The sequence below is a fragment of the Ceratosolen solmsi genome, unplaced genomic scaffold, assembly GCF_000503995.2.
Source record: "Ceratosolen solmsi marchali unplaced genomic scaffold, CerSol_1.0 scaffold14, whole genome shotgun sequence".
Taxonomy (NCBI): Eukaryota; Metazoa; Arthropoda; class Insecta; order Hymenoptera; family Agaonidae; genus Ceratosolen; species Ceratosolen solmsi.
Window position 1 is genome coordinate 3,189,472 of NW_011948420.1, and position 22,764 is coordinate 3,212,235.

General features: G+C 30.1%; 1 protein-coding gene across 1 annotated transcript in view; it reads right to left on the reverse strand.

The window, feature by feature from the left end:
• Nucleotides 1-19,986, reverse strand: part of Ppn (proteoglycan-like sulfated glycoprotein papilin) — a 136,654-nt gene extending 116,668 nt beyond the window's left edge. The window contains 1 exon segment of the mRNA XM_011498256.1: nt 19,820-19,986. Coding sequence (XP_011496558.1) covers nt 19,820-19,842 — 23 coding nt within the window. The 5' untranslated portion in view covers nt 19,843-19,986.
• Between the last annotated feature and the right edge of the window lie 2,778 nt (nt 19,987-22,764).

Genomic DNA, 22,764 nt, shown 5'->3' on the forward strand with positions numbered 1-22,764 from the left:
ACGCGGGCGCTTATACCTGTGCAACTACCCGGGACCACGATTCGACTCTCTTTTCAACGGAACCAGGACGAACGTGCCGGTATGCGTACGTGATCAGGCTTTGTTCTGGGAATGTGCTTTGAAATACGGGGACTAATATTCGCATCTCTCTCTCTCTCTCTCTCTCTCTCTCTCTCTCTTCTCTCTTCTCTTTTGTTTATACTTCGTTCTACACTTATTAGGAGCGGTAAGGCTCATCTGATAATTGATCGATTTCGCCAGTTTGCAATGCTACATTTTTGTTTTGCATCTTTTGCCAACCCTCTTTTACGCCGGGAAGTGTTTAATTAAATTATAATATGACCGATGTTTACATAATTATGTCTTGATCATTGTTATGCGAAGCAATAACATTAAGATGCTATTCGTCGATTTCAATTTACTGTTTACACAATGGCGTACAATAATATTCCGTTCATTTCCGTGACCCCGTGACTGACACAAACTTTTTTTTAATTATTTCAATACGCCCGTTAATTTATCCCTAACTAATGTATTAAATTATTCTTCCAATTAAGGTTCGAGTGTTCGAGCGATCTCTTTCCTTTAACCTTCAGATTTCTCTATTTTTGTCCGAGTGTACAATAAAATATGTACGCTCTTATAAATTTTAATTGTCCGCTTTGGAGAAATAATGTTCTGTGCGCTAAATAAATTAAGATTTCTCTTCTCTCGATAGAGATTACGCTGAATAATTCAAGCTAGTTTTATATCCTGCTTTTATAATAAATGAAAATACTAATAAAAACTTTATCAACAAGAACTGTAGAATGAAAAAGAAAATCGTAGCTCTGACTTTAGAAAAGATTATTGAGCATATGATTAGAAGACTAATTAACATTAATAGTATACTGTACATTTTCTTATAAATTGCTTATAAATTTCGAAGAAAAACGAGTCTATGATACTTAATTATATTATAAGGTATGCCTTCTTAATTAATAACTTAAAATTTTGTTATTTAAATACAATAATGAATATATCTTACTTGCTTGGACAGAATATGAATAATCGAAATTATAATTTACGATTTTTCTGTCACATAATAAAGATACTGGATTTTAAACAAATGAACTTCAAAGCAATGAATCAGGATCAAGATTATCTTCATATAAGTTAATTATTTCTCTTAATATTTTCTGACATCTATGAAAAATTAAAGTACTTGCGAAATAATTAAATCCCACTATAACCGTATCAAAAGACTAGTTTAATAACTACTTTTCATATTGTATTATTACAAACTATAATTATAAATTCTCTATTAAATATTAATATATGCTTAATGTTAATTCGTCGAAAGTTTCAAAGTAAGGGGTATATATATATATATATATATATATATATATATATATATATATATATATATATATATATACATGCATACATGCACATATATAAAAGGGCATAAATCATATTTTATAGTACGAGTTACAAAAGTGATTCCATTTTGAAACACATCAAAGCTAATTAAAGATAAATGTTTTAAACAACGCATGGATGACTTTCCTACTACCACCTAAGGGCAGTTATTGTTTAATTAGGAAGTACATATCACAGTATAAATCATAATACATAACATGTTATTCCACTAAGAGATTACTTGTTCATGCAAACTAATAAAATCAACTTGTAGTTATATTTATTTATACAATAATTGCAAAAATATAAAGATTTTTATACCGAAACATTCATTTCTATGAATTTGAACTTGGCTTATAATATTCTTTTATGAGTTATTTATGTACAATGTATTGGTAAAATCACAACCTTTATATAAAGACGAAAAATGAACATGTTATAAAGTATATGGGGAAAGCATTCTAATATCAAATTTATAAAATATATGTACTATTGAATTATGTGTTTATGTTTGATTTTGTAAGGGGAGAAGAAATTTTTAAATAATCATTATTAAAAAATTTTATTATTTAAAGATTATCGTATTTGTATATAATATCACAGTAGATGAACCTGTTTAATTCTAGTGAATTATAAATTAAGGATCATATTCATTTATCAACTGTACATTCGTTTTCGAAATTATTTTTGTTGATATGAATTTATATATTTCTTAAGTAATACAGACAGAATAAGCATAAAATTATTCAAAAGTTTATTTCGTACTTATGTTTATCAAAGCGGTCACTGTACGACGACAAACCGTCATTTGTCACGAGGAAAAAACAATTGGCTACGGATAAATTTAAAACCATGTTAGATAAAATGTAGAAAAAAAATAGATTACGAGTCTTATAATTACGAAGTTTCGTTTCAAAATTATAATCTTGGGCCATAGTCACAAGTCGTAAGTAAGAAATAATTGAAATCCGAATTTCTAAATTTTATCGACTTGTCTTGGTAATCTTGACTAAACTCGATAATTTTGACTTTATTACGTATACCCTCGACCTTCATCCCTTGGGGCGACGATTTTTTTCAATGTAATTAAAGTCATTACTCGTCCTCCTCTCAATATCTTTTCCCGACATTTTTAGCATTTTCACGATGGGTGACGGTGGCAACTCAAACTATTTGCTGGCACAAAAAATGTACTTGCTCTCCCCTTTCATAATAGTCCTACTCGGACATCGCCAAGCTAATAATCGGGTGCGTGTCAAGTAGCCGCGTATACGGGGCCACATGCAAGTCGCCGAGCATCGAGTATCTCTATCTCATAATTCGCTAGACATACACGTGCTGCTAAGGCTTCGGAATACACGTCCCGTTTATTCTGGTATTGTCACCAAGACCGGGATTGGGAATTAATCGCCTGAACGCTATGGATATATTCACGCAACGCATCGTAATTAGAGGTTGGAAAAAGGCTAGATAGGCGTGACACGCCGACGGGGACGAATTAATGAGTCGTCGGGTCTTTTCTGTCTTTGGCTTGCTAGGCATAGGAAAATCAGTTGCTCGATCGTCATATAAGCAAGACATTTTTTTAAAAAATGCGATAACTTGGAATATTCAAAGCAATATATATGTAGATGCATTTAGGCACGTTAGTATGGTATATTTACGTGCATGGATGCACAAATACATCTTGAAATCAACTGCCTTACATTGTATAACAAGACGCTCTATTGAGCGCCCTTTTGCACACCATACGATTGTTTTTATTCTTTTATTAAAAGTCATGGCGCTATAGAGACTGGCAATGTAAAAATACCGTTGACAATGCATCGCTATTCCTTGTAAAAAGTTCGTTTTTTACTCGACGAAGGAAAACGTGCTCGAAACATATGCATTATATATATACGCGCGCGCGTGTTTGTTTCCGTATATAATTCTAATTACGCATTTATAGTGGATTTTAACTTCGTTTTATTTACCCGCGATGATATAACTTTAGTGTGTGACGTGATGGATGATATGACACTGAATATTCAAATACAAATCATTAAACAATCTAAATAGTAATGTGCTCTTTTGGTATTATAAATTTTGTCGAGGTAAAAAAATTAATAGGAGCTTTGAAAATACATGTGCAATTTTGATGTAACCAATTATACGTCATAAAGTTTAATCATACATAAAGTACAATAGAAATAGTATAATTTATTCATACTCTCTGTGTACAGTTTTCTTTTTTGACAAAAAAATATGTAGCACAGTAAGTATTAATGGATGGTTAAAAATGAAAATTAATGAATGATTAAACATAAAAAATGCATCTTGGTCTAATATAATATCTTATAGAAAAGTTAATTCTACACGAGAGAAAAAGTCTATGTGCTTTTTTAACATAGCTTTAATCGTTAAATAACCGACAGAAGTAAATTAATGTTGGCTTTGAAAATATCGGAACTGCTTAGGTATTGGATATATTTGATGCCGTTGTATATACAGTCTCAAATCCGGCGTTACCTTGCCATAATATTTATCCTGGGAAGATGGCGCCAAATCTCTGCACGGCAGGCAGTACCCACGTACTAACTCACGGCAAACTATTCACGCGGAAGAGGCGATAGGATTGTTGAAATGCTGATCGCAAAAAAAAAAACTGAAAATTCCTCGCTCTTGCGCCTGAATTGTAGCATTAAATCGGTTTTCCATTTTCCTATGATACGAAAGCATTGTTGTGCTCTAATATTAGATGAATCGTATTTTATTTTTCGTCAAGGCCTTGTTCGAATATTCCTTAAAAATAAATTTTCACCCAATGCTATTTGAACTGATTGAGAATTTTAGCTCGATGTTCTTAAATATCAAATATCACATTTAATATAATGCAATGGAGAAAAATGGTTTGTAACATACTTTAAACTTGAAGGTAAAATAAAATTAATCTATCGTGGGGTAGTTACCGAATACTTACGACAAATTTTTAATATAAGACACGTACATATTCAAATGTTACTTTATTATTGTATTATATTAAGATATATGAAATATTGGAAAATTATACGAATTATTTTATTAATTATTAATTATTAATTATTATAATATTGTTTTATATTAATTTTTTATGTAAAGAAACAAGTGAAAAAGCAGTGAAAATATACTTTTTATTATTTTTTAAAAACCTCAATTTAATTTTTTTCCATTACTTTAAAAATGAAAACTTAATATTTATTATCGTGGTATAGCAGCTCATTAATATTAGCCATCGTAAATAAGTGAACGGTCCTGTTCGTATAAATCATGGTATAAATAATTGAACGTATTCATTACGAAGTAGATAATAAAATTTAATGTCATGAAGTGTATTTGTTAATATGCCTATTGTACTTTTTAACAAAAGGAGAGGACTTTATCGTACTTGGTAGATCAATTATTATTCTACTATTTCCTCATGCTATAAATTTACTAATTCAATTTACTAACTTGAATTTCAAATGTGGCTTATCTAAAGAAAACAAAACAGAATGTATTACAAATTTTTCCAAAGAGCAAAAATTCCCGTATTTCCACTATTATTGAGTAAATAATATACACCGTCATAATTTTAAATATCTGTTTATATATATATATATATATACTTATTTATTTTTTATATAGTAATAGTAATTGCGGGAAACTTTATAATGCGTACTTGAGAACTTATGGCAAGATTTCCATTGACCTAAATCAAAAAGGCGAGATTGAAAGAAAGTCGTATTAGGGAAAAACAACGGATGGCATTAAAATTGAAAAATTACAAATACCCTCTAGCACGGCTATTGTCAAACATTAACCTACGTGTGCGATTCAGAAACTTTTCATTCTACGGGAGCTTGCGAGATTTCCGTATCCACGCTTCTAAAACTTTTAAAATCCGACTTCATGTTCAGTTTTCCGCAGAGCTATACGCGCTTTCGCCCCGGCAACATATCAAGAGGCCTGGTAAATACAGGCCGGCGTCGTCGTAAATTCAAATTCGTCTGTCGTGGCAGGACGAATGTGGGAGGTTCTTCGTGAGGAAAGGAGAGAAAACTTGACGAGTAAAGACGCGCTTCGGCGAAAAGTCGACAACACGTGTACGCGGTCTTTAGTGCAGCGGGCATCTATTGGACCTCTTTCTTGTCTTCTTCGACTAATTGATGAGAATGAGAAAACGATTCCCTTAGGAGGCTCACAGACCGACACACGACCGTGCGAGTCCGGGGGTCCGGAGCTAACTGAATCGGCCGTCGAAATCGACGCAAATTTTCTACTCGTTGCAGATATTTATTTTCTCAGTGCTCTATTTTACTTATGACAAGAGCATCGAGTTATCCGTATCAGTTAATGTCTTATCTTACGTACTTAACTTAAATTAATTATATACTTTTTATAATAAATTTCAATGTTTATCGAAGAACATTTATAGTGAATATAACAGAATATGAAATATTAGGCTTTCCGAAATTTGTATTCTATTTTAAATCAAATGTCTAAAGTATAGTGAACTTTCTGATGTATTATCTTTTTTTTAGAATTATAACTTCTCAATTTCGACAGCTCTGAAGCAAGCGTAAAGGAGGTTTACGAGCGCACACGATTGCTACAGTGAAATTCAAGAAAAAGCTTACATCAGTAGTAAAGAACAATGTAATTTTCAAAAAGGTGATTAAAATTGAAGACTGAAAACTGTAATAGTAAAATGGCTTTCAAAGTCTTTTAAATAGCTCCTACATATTTTCATATTACGAACATTAAATTGAAAATTAAATTTTTTATCTTTTGCATTATTCTATTTTAAAAATAAAAAATATATATAAATGTAAAAGATCTTTCACATTTGAAATAATTTGAAATATTTTTATGAGATTAAAATCTCGAAAAAATCAATATGACAAAAATTGTTAAACATTTAATTAATATTCCTATATATTATTTTAATTAATATTTATTATTTTTAATATTAATATAATGTTACTAATTTTTTCCGATAAATTTAGCCTTCTTTATTTAATTTTTTACTACAACCATATGAACGGTTGATTAGCTAAATGAAAAAGTAAATATACAATGTTTTTGTCGGATGTTATTGCAAGCCATGTAAATTTATAAGAAATAAAAATAAATTTTTCAATGACAGCTGCTTAGTGAGTTTTTATCTAAAAACAAAACACGAATATGCATATTCTGTAGTAAACAATTAATTTGGTTGCTTTTAACGATTAAAGACTATTAAAGCCCCGAGTCCATTAAGCTGATAAATCTACAGATAATGCTCTGCTATTTCAAAGGTAAAAGGTACTACCGACAAACCCCTGGGATTTTCGCTCCCGAAGGTTTTAAGGTACTCGTATGTACTTTAGTCACGTTATGGTGGTAGTCATACTACCATTATGCACTTTTACTTATCTTAAAATTAAATTAAACTATTGTCGGTAAAATTATGAACCACTTTATCAGATGATTTCATAATTAAATTTCTCCAAGTGCAAAATATATAAAAATATTTTATTATTCAATAATTATTGATATTTATTAATCATTTTAAATCAAAAGGAAGAAATTTTTTACAGTCTATAACTTCTTCCAAAGAATATTAAAATAATTTTCATTTCATATAAAAAAATCATAAAAATACTTTATTATTTATACTGTAATAAATAATGGCATAAATTTGAATTCATTACTTAATTTTATAACAGAGATAATTCACATACAGTCTATTAATATCCTGAAATAAAGGTAGCAGATATTTCTGTCAGCCATAGAGAGCCTTACAATAACCTTAATTTTTCACGTCTTAAATGTTATTTTAAATTCGACCCCTCTACTATTTCTATATTAGATAGAAAATGAACAAAACTCCCAAATAAAGATAAGTAACTAAAAAAAAGGCAGAAAATTCTCAGACTCTGCGGTATTAAATATTTCAAAGGGCTACTTAGCAAAACAATAGATTAACAAAATGCACATTACTCATCATCATCGGACAATCCTTCGCAAATCGGAGATCACCTCTTACCCCTCTTCACCCTCGCATCTAAATAGTGAACGAAGGAATGGGGCAGGGAAGGAAGATGGAGAGCGAATGACGACCGGTCGTGGTGTTCGAAAAATTCGCACGCGAGTCCTTGCTTATGTAAGGTCAGTGATGTTATTTGCTCGCGTATTGATGAAAGCTTCCCACGCTGCTGGTCTCCCTCCATCCCTCTACCCCCTCCCTCTATACTCTCTCGACAACTGAGTCGTTTATTCTTATCTCACATGATTGTTTATACGGATGACGGACGCGTGCCACAAGAGAGGCGGATGTCACTTGCGTTACCTCCTCGGAAGATCGATGCCTCATTCGGGGTTAAGGCAGGATGGAGGAGGGCTTCTTTCCAACGATGATCTTATTTTTCGCTCGGAAAAGCCGGAAGGTCGCCGGATTTTTATGGATTTCCCGAACTAAGTCTTGATGGTCGATAGACGCCCAAGATGTACAATTTTTCTGATTAATTCTGAGCATTCTTTGAAAGGGGAAAGCGATAAATGTTCTTAAGTGGATTTATTACTATTTGTGATGGTTACAAGGTTCGGGCAGCTGGATTTCAGAATAAGATTTTCTAGTTGAAGAGCTGCAGCAGCGCAGATAATGTAAATCGAGCGTTGATTATGCCGAATGATGATATAAAAATTGAATTATAATACTCTCTTTAGAGCTAATCTTCAATATAAACAAAAAGATTTTGATAAATTGCCATGAGGTTGTATTATTATTTCGTTGAATTTTACCAAACTCGCAATAATAAGGCTGTACACTATGAAGTAAGACGGGGTCATTCAGGGTAGCGCCCATCGTAATACCGGGAAAGTCTCGGGCCGAAATTGAGTTTGCTATAACAGGTGAGCTCGCGGAAGTGACATAAATCCGACGAGGCCGACAGATCGAAGTTATATCCGGTGTGTCGGAGACGTATGCCACTGATCGAGTAAAGTGGCTCGGGGCTGTCTTTTCGTTTCTTTTCTGCCTCCTCTCGACACGAGGAATTTCAGAGCGATGTGGACCTACACAACCCTCTCCGACGTAAAACCAATTCTTCAGGGCCGACTATCGGAAGTAATTTTTACTCAAATCAACTTGCTATCAGGTAACGTCATCTATATGTACTATAATATCTACTGTGAATTCTTCTTGGTGTTTTTGTTCCTTAGCCAATTTCAAATGCCTCTTATTGTAAACGAAAGATGCATTTGTCATTATTCGCTAACAGACATATTTTTAAATATTAAAAGAGCCCTCAAATTAATTATAACATAGCTTGCGCGCACATAATATATGCAACGGATAGATTGTATTATCCTTGATAAATTATATAAATTGTATCTACAGTGGAAATTTACTGAAACATTGATGAGAGCATAATTATTATAAGTATATGGATATTTTGAAATTCGACATTATTATATAATGTCAATGTCTAAGGATTTCCGACTGAAATAATAACCATTCTATTATATTATATTATTCTATCATATTATTAGACACACACGCACAAATATATATATATATATATATATATATATATATATATATATAACCGCATATACATGAATTTTCTTACAACGGGCGAGATGATAATTTGATTTTATTATTAGCTTGATGTAAGCGAATGACTTATTCATAACTGCACTATTATAGTTGTAACTATTGTGAATGTTGTAAAACGGATATTAGCTCGCCGACTAGCCTAAGGCCATCCAGATTAATCGTAATAGAGCGATTCTAATTTACTCAACAAGTTTAATTGCGATATTGGATGAGCAAATATTGTACCATAATAAAGGTTTGCTGTGTAATCAATGCATGATCTTGAAGGATTCGAGAGACAAAGAAAAAGCTAGTGCAAGTTTTAAAATGTCCAGTATAATTTAGCATCGATAAAAGCTGACCGGAGCGTAACTGAGAATAAATTTCAAAAGCCGTATGGAATGCGTAATACGGCTGAGGCAAAGTAAAGCCGCATAATCGGCAGGCCAAGTCAGCGTAGTGCGCCAAAGAAGAGCAGAAGGAAGGAAGGACGGCCCGAGCAAAAAGTTCCGAGTTTCCCCGCACAAAATTCAACCGTTAACGCTGCCGTGCTCCTGTTGGTGCAAGAACAAAAGGGGTGGGACGCCCTAGAGTTTTCGAAATGGTCCGCTGAATAAATCGCGCAATTGTACGCCGGCGGCCTCGAGTAAAAAACTATCTAGGAACAGTTTCGTCGGGGCGTATTTTCGCGTGTCGCTTAATCGGCCATTCGTTATTTTTCGGATTATCGGATATATGCGGGGATAGACTGACGACACTTTTGCGGCCATGTTACTCCATCCTCTTACTCTCCCTCCCGCCCTCGCTCGCTCGTCCACTCTCTCTCTCTCTCTCTCTCTCTCTCTGTCTGTCTCTCTGTCTCTCTCACACCTCCTCTCTCTCACCCTCTACGCTATTATGGTATTACTCTACTTTTCTACTTCCCGTACTTTTATAGCCGTTATCCCCAAAACATTTCGCGATATTGAAATGTGATGGAAACGTGGACATGTCACTCCATCCTTTGTCTTTTGTTCGTTGGCATTCTGGACTTCAAGTATTCTTAAACACAATAAGCACTATTCCCATAATCTAAATGATGAATTAAATATTTTTGCATTACATTGAATTACACTCAACACGCTTGAATATTAGTTTTAATCCAATCAAATTTCAAGTTAATGTTCTGAAAATTACGTAACATCTTGGGCGATAAAAAATAATTTCATTTTATGCTCCACCGAACTATCCTAAATCGGATTTGGATGTCACGTACAGTAAAATTAGTTCGTTAGTAAAATTACCGTCGTATCTCACACCCACGAACTATTCATTATCTGCGTGTAAGCGTCCTATTAAATTTTCAATTTTACTTTGATAACATACTTTTGATTAAATCAAATCCACAATTAATATTCATAAAAATGAGTTTTTAAAATATATACAAATTACAAGAAATAATTCAAAATATTTCAATAGCATAACTTGTATCATTAGTAATTACAGCATATGAGTATTGAATACACCAAGATAGCTAAGATGATTATGAGAATTACATGTGAATTATCAATTTCTTTATTTAAATGTTTATTCTACGGACTGAAAATAAATTTTTTTAAATTATTATTTATAAAAAATGATATCAAAAATCAATTTTTCTTCTTATATCGTTTTATTTAAAATAAATTAATTTTTATACACGTTTTAACTGTTTCTATAAGAATGTTTTGAATATTGAAATTCATGTTTCTCCCATACCTATTCCTAATGGAATAATAATTAAGCTAATTTGATGAAAACAAATCCTCGATATAATTTAAAATGCTGTTCGAATACATATGTCTGAAGTATACATTTTTTTATCAACTGATTAAATTTAAAAATTATGGCTCTTTAATTCTATTTAATACCTTTATTTTGATTAAAATTATGCAACTTAAAAAATTTTCAATTCCGAATAATAATATAGATTCAATTCAATAAAAATATAAAAAATAAAAATCTATATATGTTACATATATTTTATAAAATTTGGTAAAAGTAGGAAAAATACTTAAAACTTTCTTTAAACATATAGTAAGAACATTCTAAATTAAGACAAAGTAAAAAATAAATGTACACATTTATAAAACTATATGTACGAGTAAAAGAAATATTTATTCACAAGTAAGGACTTTTAAGATTTCAATGAATTTTGACATAATGCAAAATTATTTCATTTAATTTTTAATATTTAATATTAAAAAGACATATTGCATTGAAAAGTAAAATGTTAATATCTTCTTTATATTATTATCATATAAGTGATTCTAATTTATTAATTATATATTTATATACTCAAATTTGCATATCACAATTTATTATAATAGATGCTCAAATAATAATTTTTGTTGTGAATATACTTATATACATTATATTCTGATATTGCTCCTTCAATACGAGTCCTATTTAATTATATTATTAATATGTGTTATACAATTAATTATTACATGAAATTTATCTACAATGGATTAAATTGCGTAGAAAGAACGATAAAATGCCTTAAAGTATTAGAAAAAAAAAAAGATAAAATGAATTTAATGTTTCTTCTAAGTCAAAATATAGAACAAACTTTTCTCCGTAAATCGAAATGAACGTGTACAAGCATGAATACTAAAAGAAATAATAATATCTTATTTCTCTTTAGCAGGGAGAAGTATCATAAAGTTCATATCACGAAGTATCGTATTCAAACTGATTTACATTTCTGATGTACTTAGGTAAGAATGAAAGGGACGGGTGCACTATAGTTATAACGGGCTAGCATTTGTAAAAACAGGAAAAGCCAGAATTCCGATAGAGTCTACCGTGGATTAACGTGTACAATTGTTCTGCCAAAATGTGGTAAAAGTGTTTGGATATGTTGCTGGCTGGGAAGAAAACTTTCACAATGAATCTATATTCGCTGCAGGTGGTGTACAGACTTGAAAACAAACCTCGTGAATCTAACTTTGCTGCAGTATCGTCCATGTAAACTGAAACGGCCAGTGCAAGTCTTTTGAGTCGATGACACTTTCAATAAATAAAAATAAACAATATAGAAATTATGGAAGTGTTACAATCCAACTGGTAAAATTGGGTATCTTTTCAATCATTTGTAATTCCTTCTATTTTATTAATGTAAATATCCTTTGACTTTATTAATTTAGAAATTTAAGTATCTAATACAAAATTATATTAGTTTACAAATAAAGCAGTGTTATGTATATAATAAAACATTCTTTAAAATAACTTTGAGTCTAAACTAAGATACTAGAGACATTTATATAGTCCACAAGAATTGTTATTAGTTCAAATGGAATAAAATGAAGTTTTCTTAAAAGAAAGCTTCCCCCCTTGGAAGTGTTCGCTCTCGAATGTTTTGACAGATGATACTAGATGCTGTGGGAACACGTGTTGCCCAAATCTTGAGAATTCCAAACTCAATGGAGTTCGGTTGTCGTTTTACTTTTGAACTCAAGGGCTTACTCCCCATTACAACTAACTATACTTGTTTAGCCAGCAGGAAATAATCGGCTGATTGCGTTTTTTTTCTATGTGAAGCGTTGAATATGGTTAAGCACGTGAAATAATAATCAATATTAGAAAATTAAGTCTACAAGTAAATTGTATTACTAATTAATTCAGAAAATAATTAACAAAAATAAAAGAATAATAAAAAAACCACTACGAACAGATTGTTAATATTTTTAAACTCAATTATTTATATAATTGATTTGAATAATTTCGTGCAAGTTTTTAAGTCAAAATTGACATTTTATAAAAGTTTTTTAACTCTTTTATTATTATATCATCGTAAAGTTTGAGTTTTTAACATTACGTTCTGAAAGTTACAACTACATTAAATACTTTGGAGAAATTAAATTGTAGCGTATGATCGGGAAATAAATTTTTTTAATGAACTTCAAATATTCCAATATTAGAGCTACAAATTATTATTACGGATTTTTTAATTAGCTATAATAAAATTAATTAAGAATATCCATATTATTATATAAAAAACATACAATTTCTCAACAAGTATAAGTATAACGTTAAAATTAATATTACTTAAATGTGTAATAAAAGAAGGTTTCATTGTTAGGCTTATCGCTCATATAAATGCGAATGAAAATAGATCGATAGAATTATTAATCGTTACAGATAATTGAGCATAAAAGATTTTAAGTAGTAGCGTTGAAGAGCTTGTAGATAGCCGTAATAAAACTAATTGAGAACTCTCTCGTAATAGAACCTCAAACGATATAACTCATTTTTACATTTACAGCTTATGAACAGGAGTTATTATGAAATAATGAATTACAAACTAGTGAATATTTATAAACTATGCATTATGCGAAAATATAATAATCGAGACGTAAAAGAAGATTGCATAGGCTACGTAAATATTAGAAAATTCGATTTTAAAATAAAGAAAAATGTAAGAAAAGTTTAATTTTATTATTCAGTGTTAAATGCTTAACTCAATAGAAAGTTTTACTGGTAAGCTTGAAGCTGAAACCCTGTGTATTATTCGAGCGTTAAAAATAATTTTATGTTAATATGTGTAAAAGTAAAATTTTTAGGCTAAAATGAATAATGGTTACATATTAAACATCAAGTTTAATTGACAATTCTGTTATATTAAATTATTACTTTTTATAACGTATTATCGATTCTATAAGTCTTGCAATCACCAATAATTGTAAATAATTTTATAATTAAAGTAAAAGGAAAAGTAATACTTTCAATTAAATAAGCAGTTGCAGGCTCTTGTGAATATTGGCAATACAGCAAATGAAGTTGTTGGCAGAATTTCTAAACAACGGTACTTGGATTTTCGAACTTTATCTGATTCCAGCAATCTCCTTCAGAGTTTAAAGTGCCGAAGTTAATTTAACTCATGCGCACATCGTGTAAAATATCCGAGACCCAGCATACGTGTTCAACGCGGCAGTAGATTGAGTAATAGATCTCTCCTTCCTTACTTCAAAGCGATCCTCCTGAGAAGATTCTTAGGTCGGTAACGGGGATAGAATCGATGACTTCGATGAAATCACGTGGAGTTACGCGCTTTTGTAAGTTTATGCATACCTGACGTACGCATACTACTTACGGTAAACTTGTTAATGATCCGACGAATTCTCTCCACAAGAAAAATCTATAAGCGATGATTAGTTTGTTATTGTATAAGGAGACGCAGCCCAGTATCTTTAAGAATATCTAATTTCTCCCATTTTTAAATAAATAGGTGTTCATACAGCACACATTACTGTATTATTTGTTCATTATTCGTTAAGTATTATAAATATTTTTAATAAAATGTCGTTATCGCTTGTAGGGATAAATGCGTATATTTGATTTTAGAATTTAGATAAAAAATTATTTGTAATTTGTACGATTTTGTATTATTGTGTTAAACAAAAAATTTTTTTGTAGAAAAATTTGTTATATCATTAAAATTTAATACATTTAATTTTATTAAATCTCCGATAGATTAATATATGGGAAATATATGTTATAATCATTTAATATAAGATTTAAAAAGTGAGAAATCAAATAATAAGAGTAGTAGTTCTAATGTATATGTTAATATCGTTTATGATATTTATCGTTACCATAATTTCAAATAACAATAAAATAATAATACTACTTTCAATTGAAATTTTTCGAAACGAAATATTTAAATGCTCACTTTACTACAATTACTTTAATATTTTACTTATATTTTAATATACTACAAGAAATTAACATACACAAATATGCATTTTCTACTTTCTTCTAATTTTCACATGTAAGTGTTCGACTACATACATCAAAGAATGTAGCAAGATAATACAAAATTATATGTAATCATAAAATTTCAATCGATTATGAATTATAATTGATTTGTAATATAAATATAATCAATATTAGAATTACTATTATGATAAACTAAAACAATAAATTTCTTTTGAGATACGCATGGTGGATTTCAAAAAATTTTAAACGAGATATTCATGAAGTTAAAAGACGATGTTTAGAAAACCTTTAACATGTTTTTAAGTGTTATATTATACGAAATTACTAAATTTGTTTACTGAACACAAATATACATGTTATTAAAGAACTAAAAATTAGTTATCAATTAGTTTTTTTTTATATTATTTTTATCTAGATTCTTGCATTCGTTAAAATTAAAGAATTATACTGGTAAAGTTAAGAAGAAATATTTATATAAATTTATTAAGAATAATATATTATAATTAATATTAACATAACTGATCAGCCATCATTTTTGTATGATGATTATATCGAATTTTTCTTAATTAACTATTGTAATAAATTTAAAAATAAAAATGTTTTTATGCAAGTATTTTTCATTTATAGTTTGATATTCGACAATAAAATTTTATCTTGATAAATAGTAATATAAAGAGCAAAAGAAAATAAATAAGATTTCATTTTCTGTCATCAACTTTCATATTGTGGACATTTTTTATTTCCATAATTAGTAAATTTATATCCTTTAAAATCTATGGATGCACAGAAAAATAAGGACGTATAGTTTTACTATTTTTTCCCTCATTCTTGAAAAAGTATAAGTGAATATTACAGGAAGTGAAATATGTCTTCTTTGGAAAAAGGCAAGAGGAAATTGAGAGAAGAGTTTCCCACCAACTGGAAGCCTACATTTAAAATTCTTTGCGGTGTTGCAGTGAACTCAGTTTAAAAATTTTTTCAACCATTTTCTTAGAATTGTTTGGGTTCTATTATCTTATCTTATTAAATAAAATAAAAGAAATTTATGTTAATTATGATATAATATGCTTTAATTCAAGAAGAGATTTGAACTAAATTATTTGTATTTAATTTAATTAAAAAATTAATGAGCTAGATGTTTATAACTAATTAATTCTTCATTATAAAAGTATTTAATTATATAATTAATTTTTTTAAATTATAGGTAAATTTTATTTTATGATTATTCATAAGAATAGTACATTTATGAGTTAGTATATTTATGGAATACGGATTTTATTTAAATTTTATGAGTATTGCGAAGAGGAGAAGTAAAATGAATTTAAAATAACGTGTATTATAATTTTAATGAATTCAAATTTCCTATATTTTATTATGTTTGACATTATATATTGATAATAATATAATTTAGAATAAAATAAATATTTTTTTTTTTATTTTTTCATTATATTTTGTTGAATGCATTGCATTTTTTCTTAAATTTATTCTTTCGTATATATTTTTATATTATAGTATTATAGTATTATAGTACTATATTTATATAATTATATCATTATAGTACTATATTTAAGTAAAAAATAGTATATATCATTAAAATATCCATGGTAATTATTCTGTAAAGCACAATGTTATATTATTACTAAAGGGATCTTTAAATACCGTGAATGCATGAGTTAAAGATTCGCCGTTAATGTTGGAGCGGTTGCTTGCTGGATCGTGCAATTTCTTTGAAGCTTTTTAACGATAACCAAAAGGTGTCGAAGGATGGATTAGGCGTATGAAACGAATGCGTGATGGAATGTGGCGTTCGGGTTTAAGATTATTAAGGATAATGACGAGAAGTAGTAGAACTACGTATACATTACAAATATATGCAGATATTTGATCTTTGAAATGCTTTCTTAAAATGTAAGTTTTTTCGCATAAGATTCTGTATGCAACAGGTTATTATTTAGATAAATGCTTTTATAATTTTTGGGGCTGATAAAGTTTAAAAAATATTTGTATTCATAAATATGTACGGTATTCGGATAAATGAAAAAATAAATAAACGAAGAAAATAACATTTTTAATTTAGAAAAAGATACTGAAAAGTAGAAATGCGTAAATACATTTATTTCTGTCATAAAAATATTTTCCCTAAATTTTACAGAGAGCATAAAATATATTTGGAAAGGATAAAAATTCGAAATAGTCGATTTGATTTTAAATTCATTAATTGTGATGTATAGTTCATAGATTTATACGTGTATAAATTATTCATATGTATTAATATAGTGTTATATGTTAAAATATTCTATATTTATTTTACAATATTTATATGGTTTCTTAAAAATGTCATATGCAAATTATTATATGTACATAATATTATGAATGCTTTATATGGATCTAATGCATTAAATTTATAAGACTTAATGGTGGCTGTAAATATCTTAAATAATTTTTTAATTTGAAAGACTTGATATAACTACAATTTAATGATAATATATCTTAACCCCTCACTATAAATATTCTGAAAGTTTATTCGAAGGTTTTAGCTATCGAGATTGTATAATCTGTAAAAAATTAAAGTTCAAAGAGTCTCAAGATAGAAAGGGTGTTGATTTTGAAGTGCCGCAGGATATTAATATACGTTATGATTTTCATCATGTTTAAGCCAATTTTAATAAATTAAAAAATATATAACAATTTTTTCTATCTTAAAATAAACTTATATGGAAATATAGGAACACATGGAAAACGAATGTACGATGGTAAATAATTTACGAAATATTTATGATTTTAGCTGTAACAAAAGAAAATTGATTAATCGAAATGGATATAAAGTGCATTGTTTCAGTGAATTGTTTAAATCGATCCTGAATGATTAAATGAAGTTATGAAGAAAATCAGTTTATTTGTTCCTTAAGGCGTATTAGAAAAATTGGGAAGCGGGTTGCTGTTGCCATTTAACGCGGCGTATGAATAAGGATCGAAACAGGCCTGGAATCCATATCAAAATCAAGAATCGTAAAAAAGAAGATGAAACAGCGACTAACCACGTGCTTTTGACCGGCGTCATGGCCCGACGAGGAAGACGAGCCGATGGCACCGCAACCTCTCCTCCAAAACCCTTCTCACGACTCCGCGCCGGATCCTCGGTCGCGAGCTCGCTCCCTCCTCCGGGATAACGCAAGCCGAGGAGAGTCGGGTATTAAAGCAACGATAACAGTAGAAGCAGCAGTAGCAGCAGCAGTAATAACAACAACAACAACAATAACAACGACGACGAGGACGATAACGAACAATAACGAACGAAAAAATTTAATGTAAGGGATGACGCGCGCGTCTTTCACGATGCGATGTTAAACACTGGCAGACAGGCCCAAGCACCATGCACGTATATACGCGTGTCGTTGTTGTTGTGCGCACGCGCGGGGAGCTTCCGGACCTTCGCGGACGGGGGTCGGCGAGCGACTAAACCTACGTCAACGGGCCACAGGAGGACCCGCAAGAGGAGGCTGCGCGCGTTCCGGATCCCGCCGAGGCCCGCTGACACACACTCGGACTTCCCCCAGGCTAATTGCTTTCGAATCTCGTTCCTTCCTTCTTTCTCCTGTTTCGTTACGAGTCTCTGTGAGTCTGCACAGAGAGCTTTCTTATTTTCTACTTCTACTCTGTACTCCTGCCTACTCGCCCTCGATAAGGGCCATCGATTACGGTCCCAGCGACAAAGGATGGGGAAAACGATCGCGCGTACATTGACAACTATATCAAATTTAAATTTGCACTTCGATGACCTTCTTCGCAATGTCCTGCCTGTAGATCGCTACTTTGTACGGGCCATTTCCCACTCAATGTAAACTGGTGGGGAACTGGTGAGATTGCTTTTTTGCTCAAGGTGCCCTCGCAAAAAGCTCCGTCTACGGACGTTATTAGAAAGTGAGCCTGCAATTTCCAACAATTCGGAATTTGCTATCTGTACGTGAAATCGTTTCTCAATTATTATATTATAAGCTCGTGAGCGACTGGCACTGCTGGCACGGATCTATAATACTTTTTAAATAAGCAACTTTTGGTTTGCATCGATATTATTTTAACAAATTCGAATGTTCGCTAAGTTCCTTTTGCAATGCAAAAAATAATTGATTTAAATAAGAAAAAAGGAGAGTTTTATTGAAAATATTTTGCTTTCAACGACCTTATAAAATAAATATAACTTATTGAATCCAATAAAAAAATTTATCCACTAATCACTACAGAATTTATCCATTTTTTCAACATACTTTTTATAAACATATACAGGGTAGATGAATACCATTGTTATTCGATGAATATGCAGTTACATTTGTTATTCATTGTATACTTTAGATATTTGAAATGCTTATTTCATAAATACTCTTATTTCATAAAAAGTTTGACAATCTTAGTTGAACAATTTACTGTTAAGATCATTTATCCTACCATTTTTTGCTGGCCGTAGGCTTTTATTGATAATCAATAATCGATTTAATTTTATATATTGCGTAGAAACGATAAAGTGATTGGATCAAATATTTCAAAATTGAAGATGAATGATAGTGCAAAATCTTTTTCCATACTCATTAATGGCAATTCATTTGCAAATTTATTTCAAATTATCACATCCATTCTAGTTACAAACACTGATAATTGTTTGCATTTTTAAAATAATTTGTTTATTTAATTAATAATATAAATTATATGTTTATTAATGAGCCTATATTTAAAACCCGTGATATTTATTAATTTTTTTATTTAAAAAACTGACTTAAAAATTGAATTTATATTAAAAAATAGTGGGAACCTAAAGTTTAAAAATTGTGGACATAAAATAGATACAAAACGGATCTTTCTCGATCATGCATTAAAATATCACATGTCCAAGTGATCACAATTAACAAGTGAGATGGCGTGTTCAGAAAAGGATATTGCTGTATTATAAAACTCGCGGCGACCCTCTTTCCCCTTGATTTGAGCAAGAACCCGCGGTCCTGTACTTGAAAAGGAAGAAAAACCGCGCGCCATCGTAATATCCACAAGAAGCAACAATCGTGGTAGGATGGTAACGATTTATGTACAAAAATACGAAGATTCACTGACCGAAATGACCGCGTAGCACCCATGATGGGCGGTTCGTCCGGCCCGCGGACGTGATCCTATTAGAGCTGGCGGACCGTATCCTGGGACGTCGCGTCTTCGCTCGGTCCTTGGAGGAACACAGCCAATTGTACGAGGACGATTACCGGTCCAATAGTTGGTACGAAAACACGCGCACGACGATCCACGAGAAACTGACCGCCGGTTACCAACGTCGAGACTTAGGCGTGCGCATCAAAGAAGACGGAGAGCGAGAGAGTGAGAGCGAGAGCGCAGAGTCGTATGGGAGGGAGGCGAGCTCGAGAGAGGGCTTCTTCCTCATTCATAGAGAGCCGTTTCAGGACGCCCCCGCAAAAACCTCCTCCCTACCGGGGACGGACCCGTTTTCGGTGCCTGCGAGATTATTGAATTCTATGGATTAGCGGCGCCGGGAGATGATGTACGCACGAAGCCTTTATTCCCATCCCTTTCTTGTTTTCTCCAGAGTCGCGAGTGAGGTTCCCCTTTCGTTCTCTGAGGCATGAATTTTATATAACCAGTACGCGGCTTCCTTCAGGTCTATACTTAATCGCTTAAACGAGGCGCCATGATTTCAAAGCCAAAAATAATTTATAAGCCAAGTCTTGGACTTACCATAATGAGAAAGATGAGAGACAATACATCGATTCGCTCATTTTGAGTAATACGTGTAATCCAAAATGTATACGATCATTAATAAATACCTGTTAGAGCTTGTTTTATGAGATACTTTTTTTTACGTTCTTGTTGCTTCGATTTAAGCGAGTTGTTAATATTTTATGATCCGAATATGGCTACATGTGTGGATCCTACAACCAATTAATTATATAACGATCAATAATATCGAAATTATCCACAGATTATTAAATTACCAACCAATAAATTCTTTCTGTTACTTGATTTTATAGATAACAATGTTTGATAATATTAGTAATGAACGAGATCTTCTGTCTATACACAAATTTTATTGTATAATTCTCTTCTGTCTCTAGATTGTATAAACTATCTTGGCAAATTTACATTAATATATATTTATTAATATCAATTTTTAATACTTAGTAATAGATTTCTAGAGCATAATTTTTTTATTTCTCACTGTTGTAGAATGATTGATTCTTATATTGATATGTTGTACTACTGTAAATGTTCAATCCGATATATTGTTTAAGCGACACATCTATTTTCAGGTTCTTAAAATATACTTCAATATTCTGATCAATACTTTATGGAAATTGAATTAAATAGTAATTTTTTAGTAATATATTATTTTATTTTTATTTACATGTATTATAATTTTTTTAAATATAAATTAATCAATTTCTTTAACACTTTAACGTCTTCATTAAATTTATTATGATATTCATTGGAAGTTTATTTTGTTATTTATTTCGTATTATATCGAATAATTTATATATTAAATTCATTTTCTTTAAAATACAGTTAATATTTTCAATGATTGATAAATTAAAAATTTATTACTAAATTACTAAACTTTAAAAAAGAAAAATTATCTTTGTAAATTTTACAAAAAATAAAATACTGATACAAAATATGATTAAAATTTCAAATTTCTTCAACACTGTATACGAGATAGATTTTTTAATAATTAATTCAATTTCCATTTGAATGAAAACTTCTATACAAACATATAGGCTACATGTTATTGTTATATATATTATTTGTACAAAATATTTTATGAGTATATTTTAATTACCAATCAACAATTCATTCTGAACATTATTATATATGGTACATAAAAACTTAATAGTTGTATTATAAAAATAACATTATAATTTTTAGGAATTAAATTCATATTTTTTTAACATCTGTTAGAAGCAAAAAATCATCTGTAAACTAAAATTGCCGAAATAAGTGAAAGTATATTATTTTCATAATTTATTTCAAAGTAAATTATAAAAATTGACATTGGTTTCATTAGTTTTATAGAGAAAAGTGCTAGTGAACTCTTCAATTTTCATATTTTCATACCTTTTTCAAGTCATTTACTGGGACTATATTTCGGTTAAAAATAGTTTAAAATACTACTATGTAATTGAAGAGTCTACGTCAATTCTATAAAAGTAATTGATATGATGTAGATATTTAAAAACTTGATTTTATTCCTAATAAAATTTATTATCAGAAGACTAGTGATTGAAACTTCCTATAAATATTCTACTTTAATAAATATTTGAATTATATATTTTATGTTCACTTTATGAAGCATACATGTGGTATAGAAACGATTTTCGAAAAATCTTTACAGATCTACATATCGATACTCTTAAATACGCTTAAACGAACGAATCTAAACTAAATCAATTTAACTGTTGATAAGATATTGATCTACCTTATAAATAATTGAAATTATTTCGAATATCTATATAATATTTACCAACTGTAACATTATTGATATTGTATATATTCGATAATTATGTTTATAACTTTCGAAAATGTCCAAATCAATAGAATTTAGAAAAATGAATTAATGTATCGATATAGATACAGATGCAGAAATAATTGAGTAAGTGAGTGAATTTCTATTTGCATGAAAGACACGTAGAATTTGTATACACGTATACGACAATATAATAGAAATATTAATATTTTTAGAGTAAGTTTGAATTTGAAAAATGCTTGTTGGTAATAGAAAGTTTAACTATAATCGATGTTATGTAGTGCATAAGAAAAGTTTTAGTAAAACCGTTGATATTATATTTAGATGCACTTAAATGTGTAAAATAATACATATTCCAAATAATAATTAAATATTTTCATACATATTTATTTACTGTATTTCATTAATATTTATTTACACTTATTTACTTATTTACGTCACAACATGAAAAATGTCTATTATACTTATGCCACAATATGACAATGCACATTAGAAAATTATTATTATTTTCTATTAAATAAGTGTTAAATAT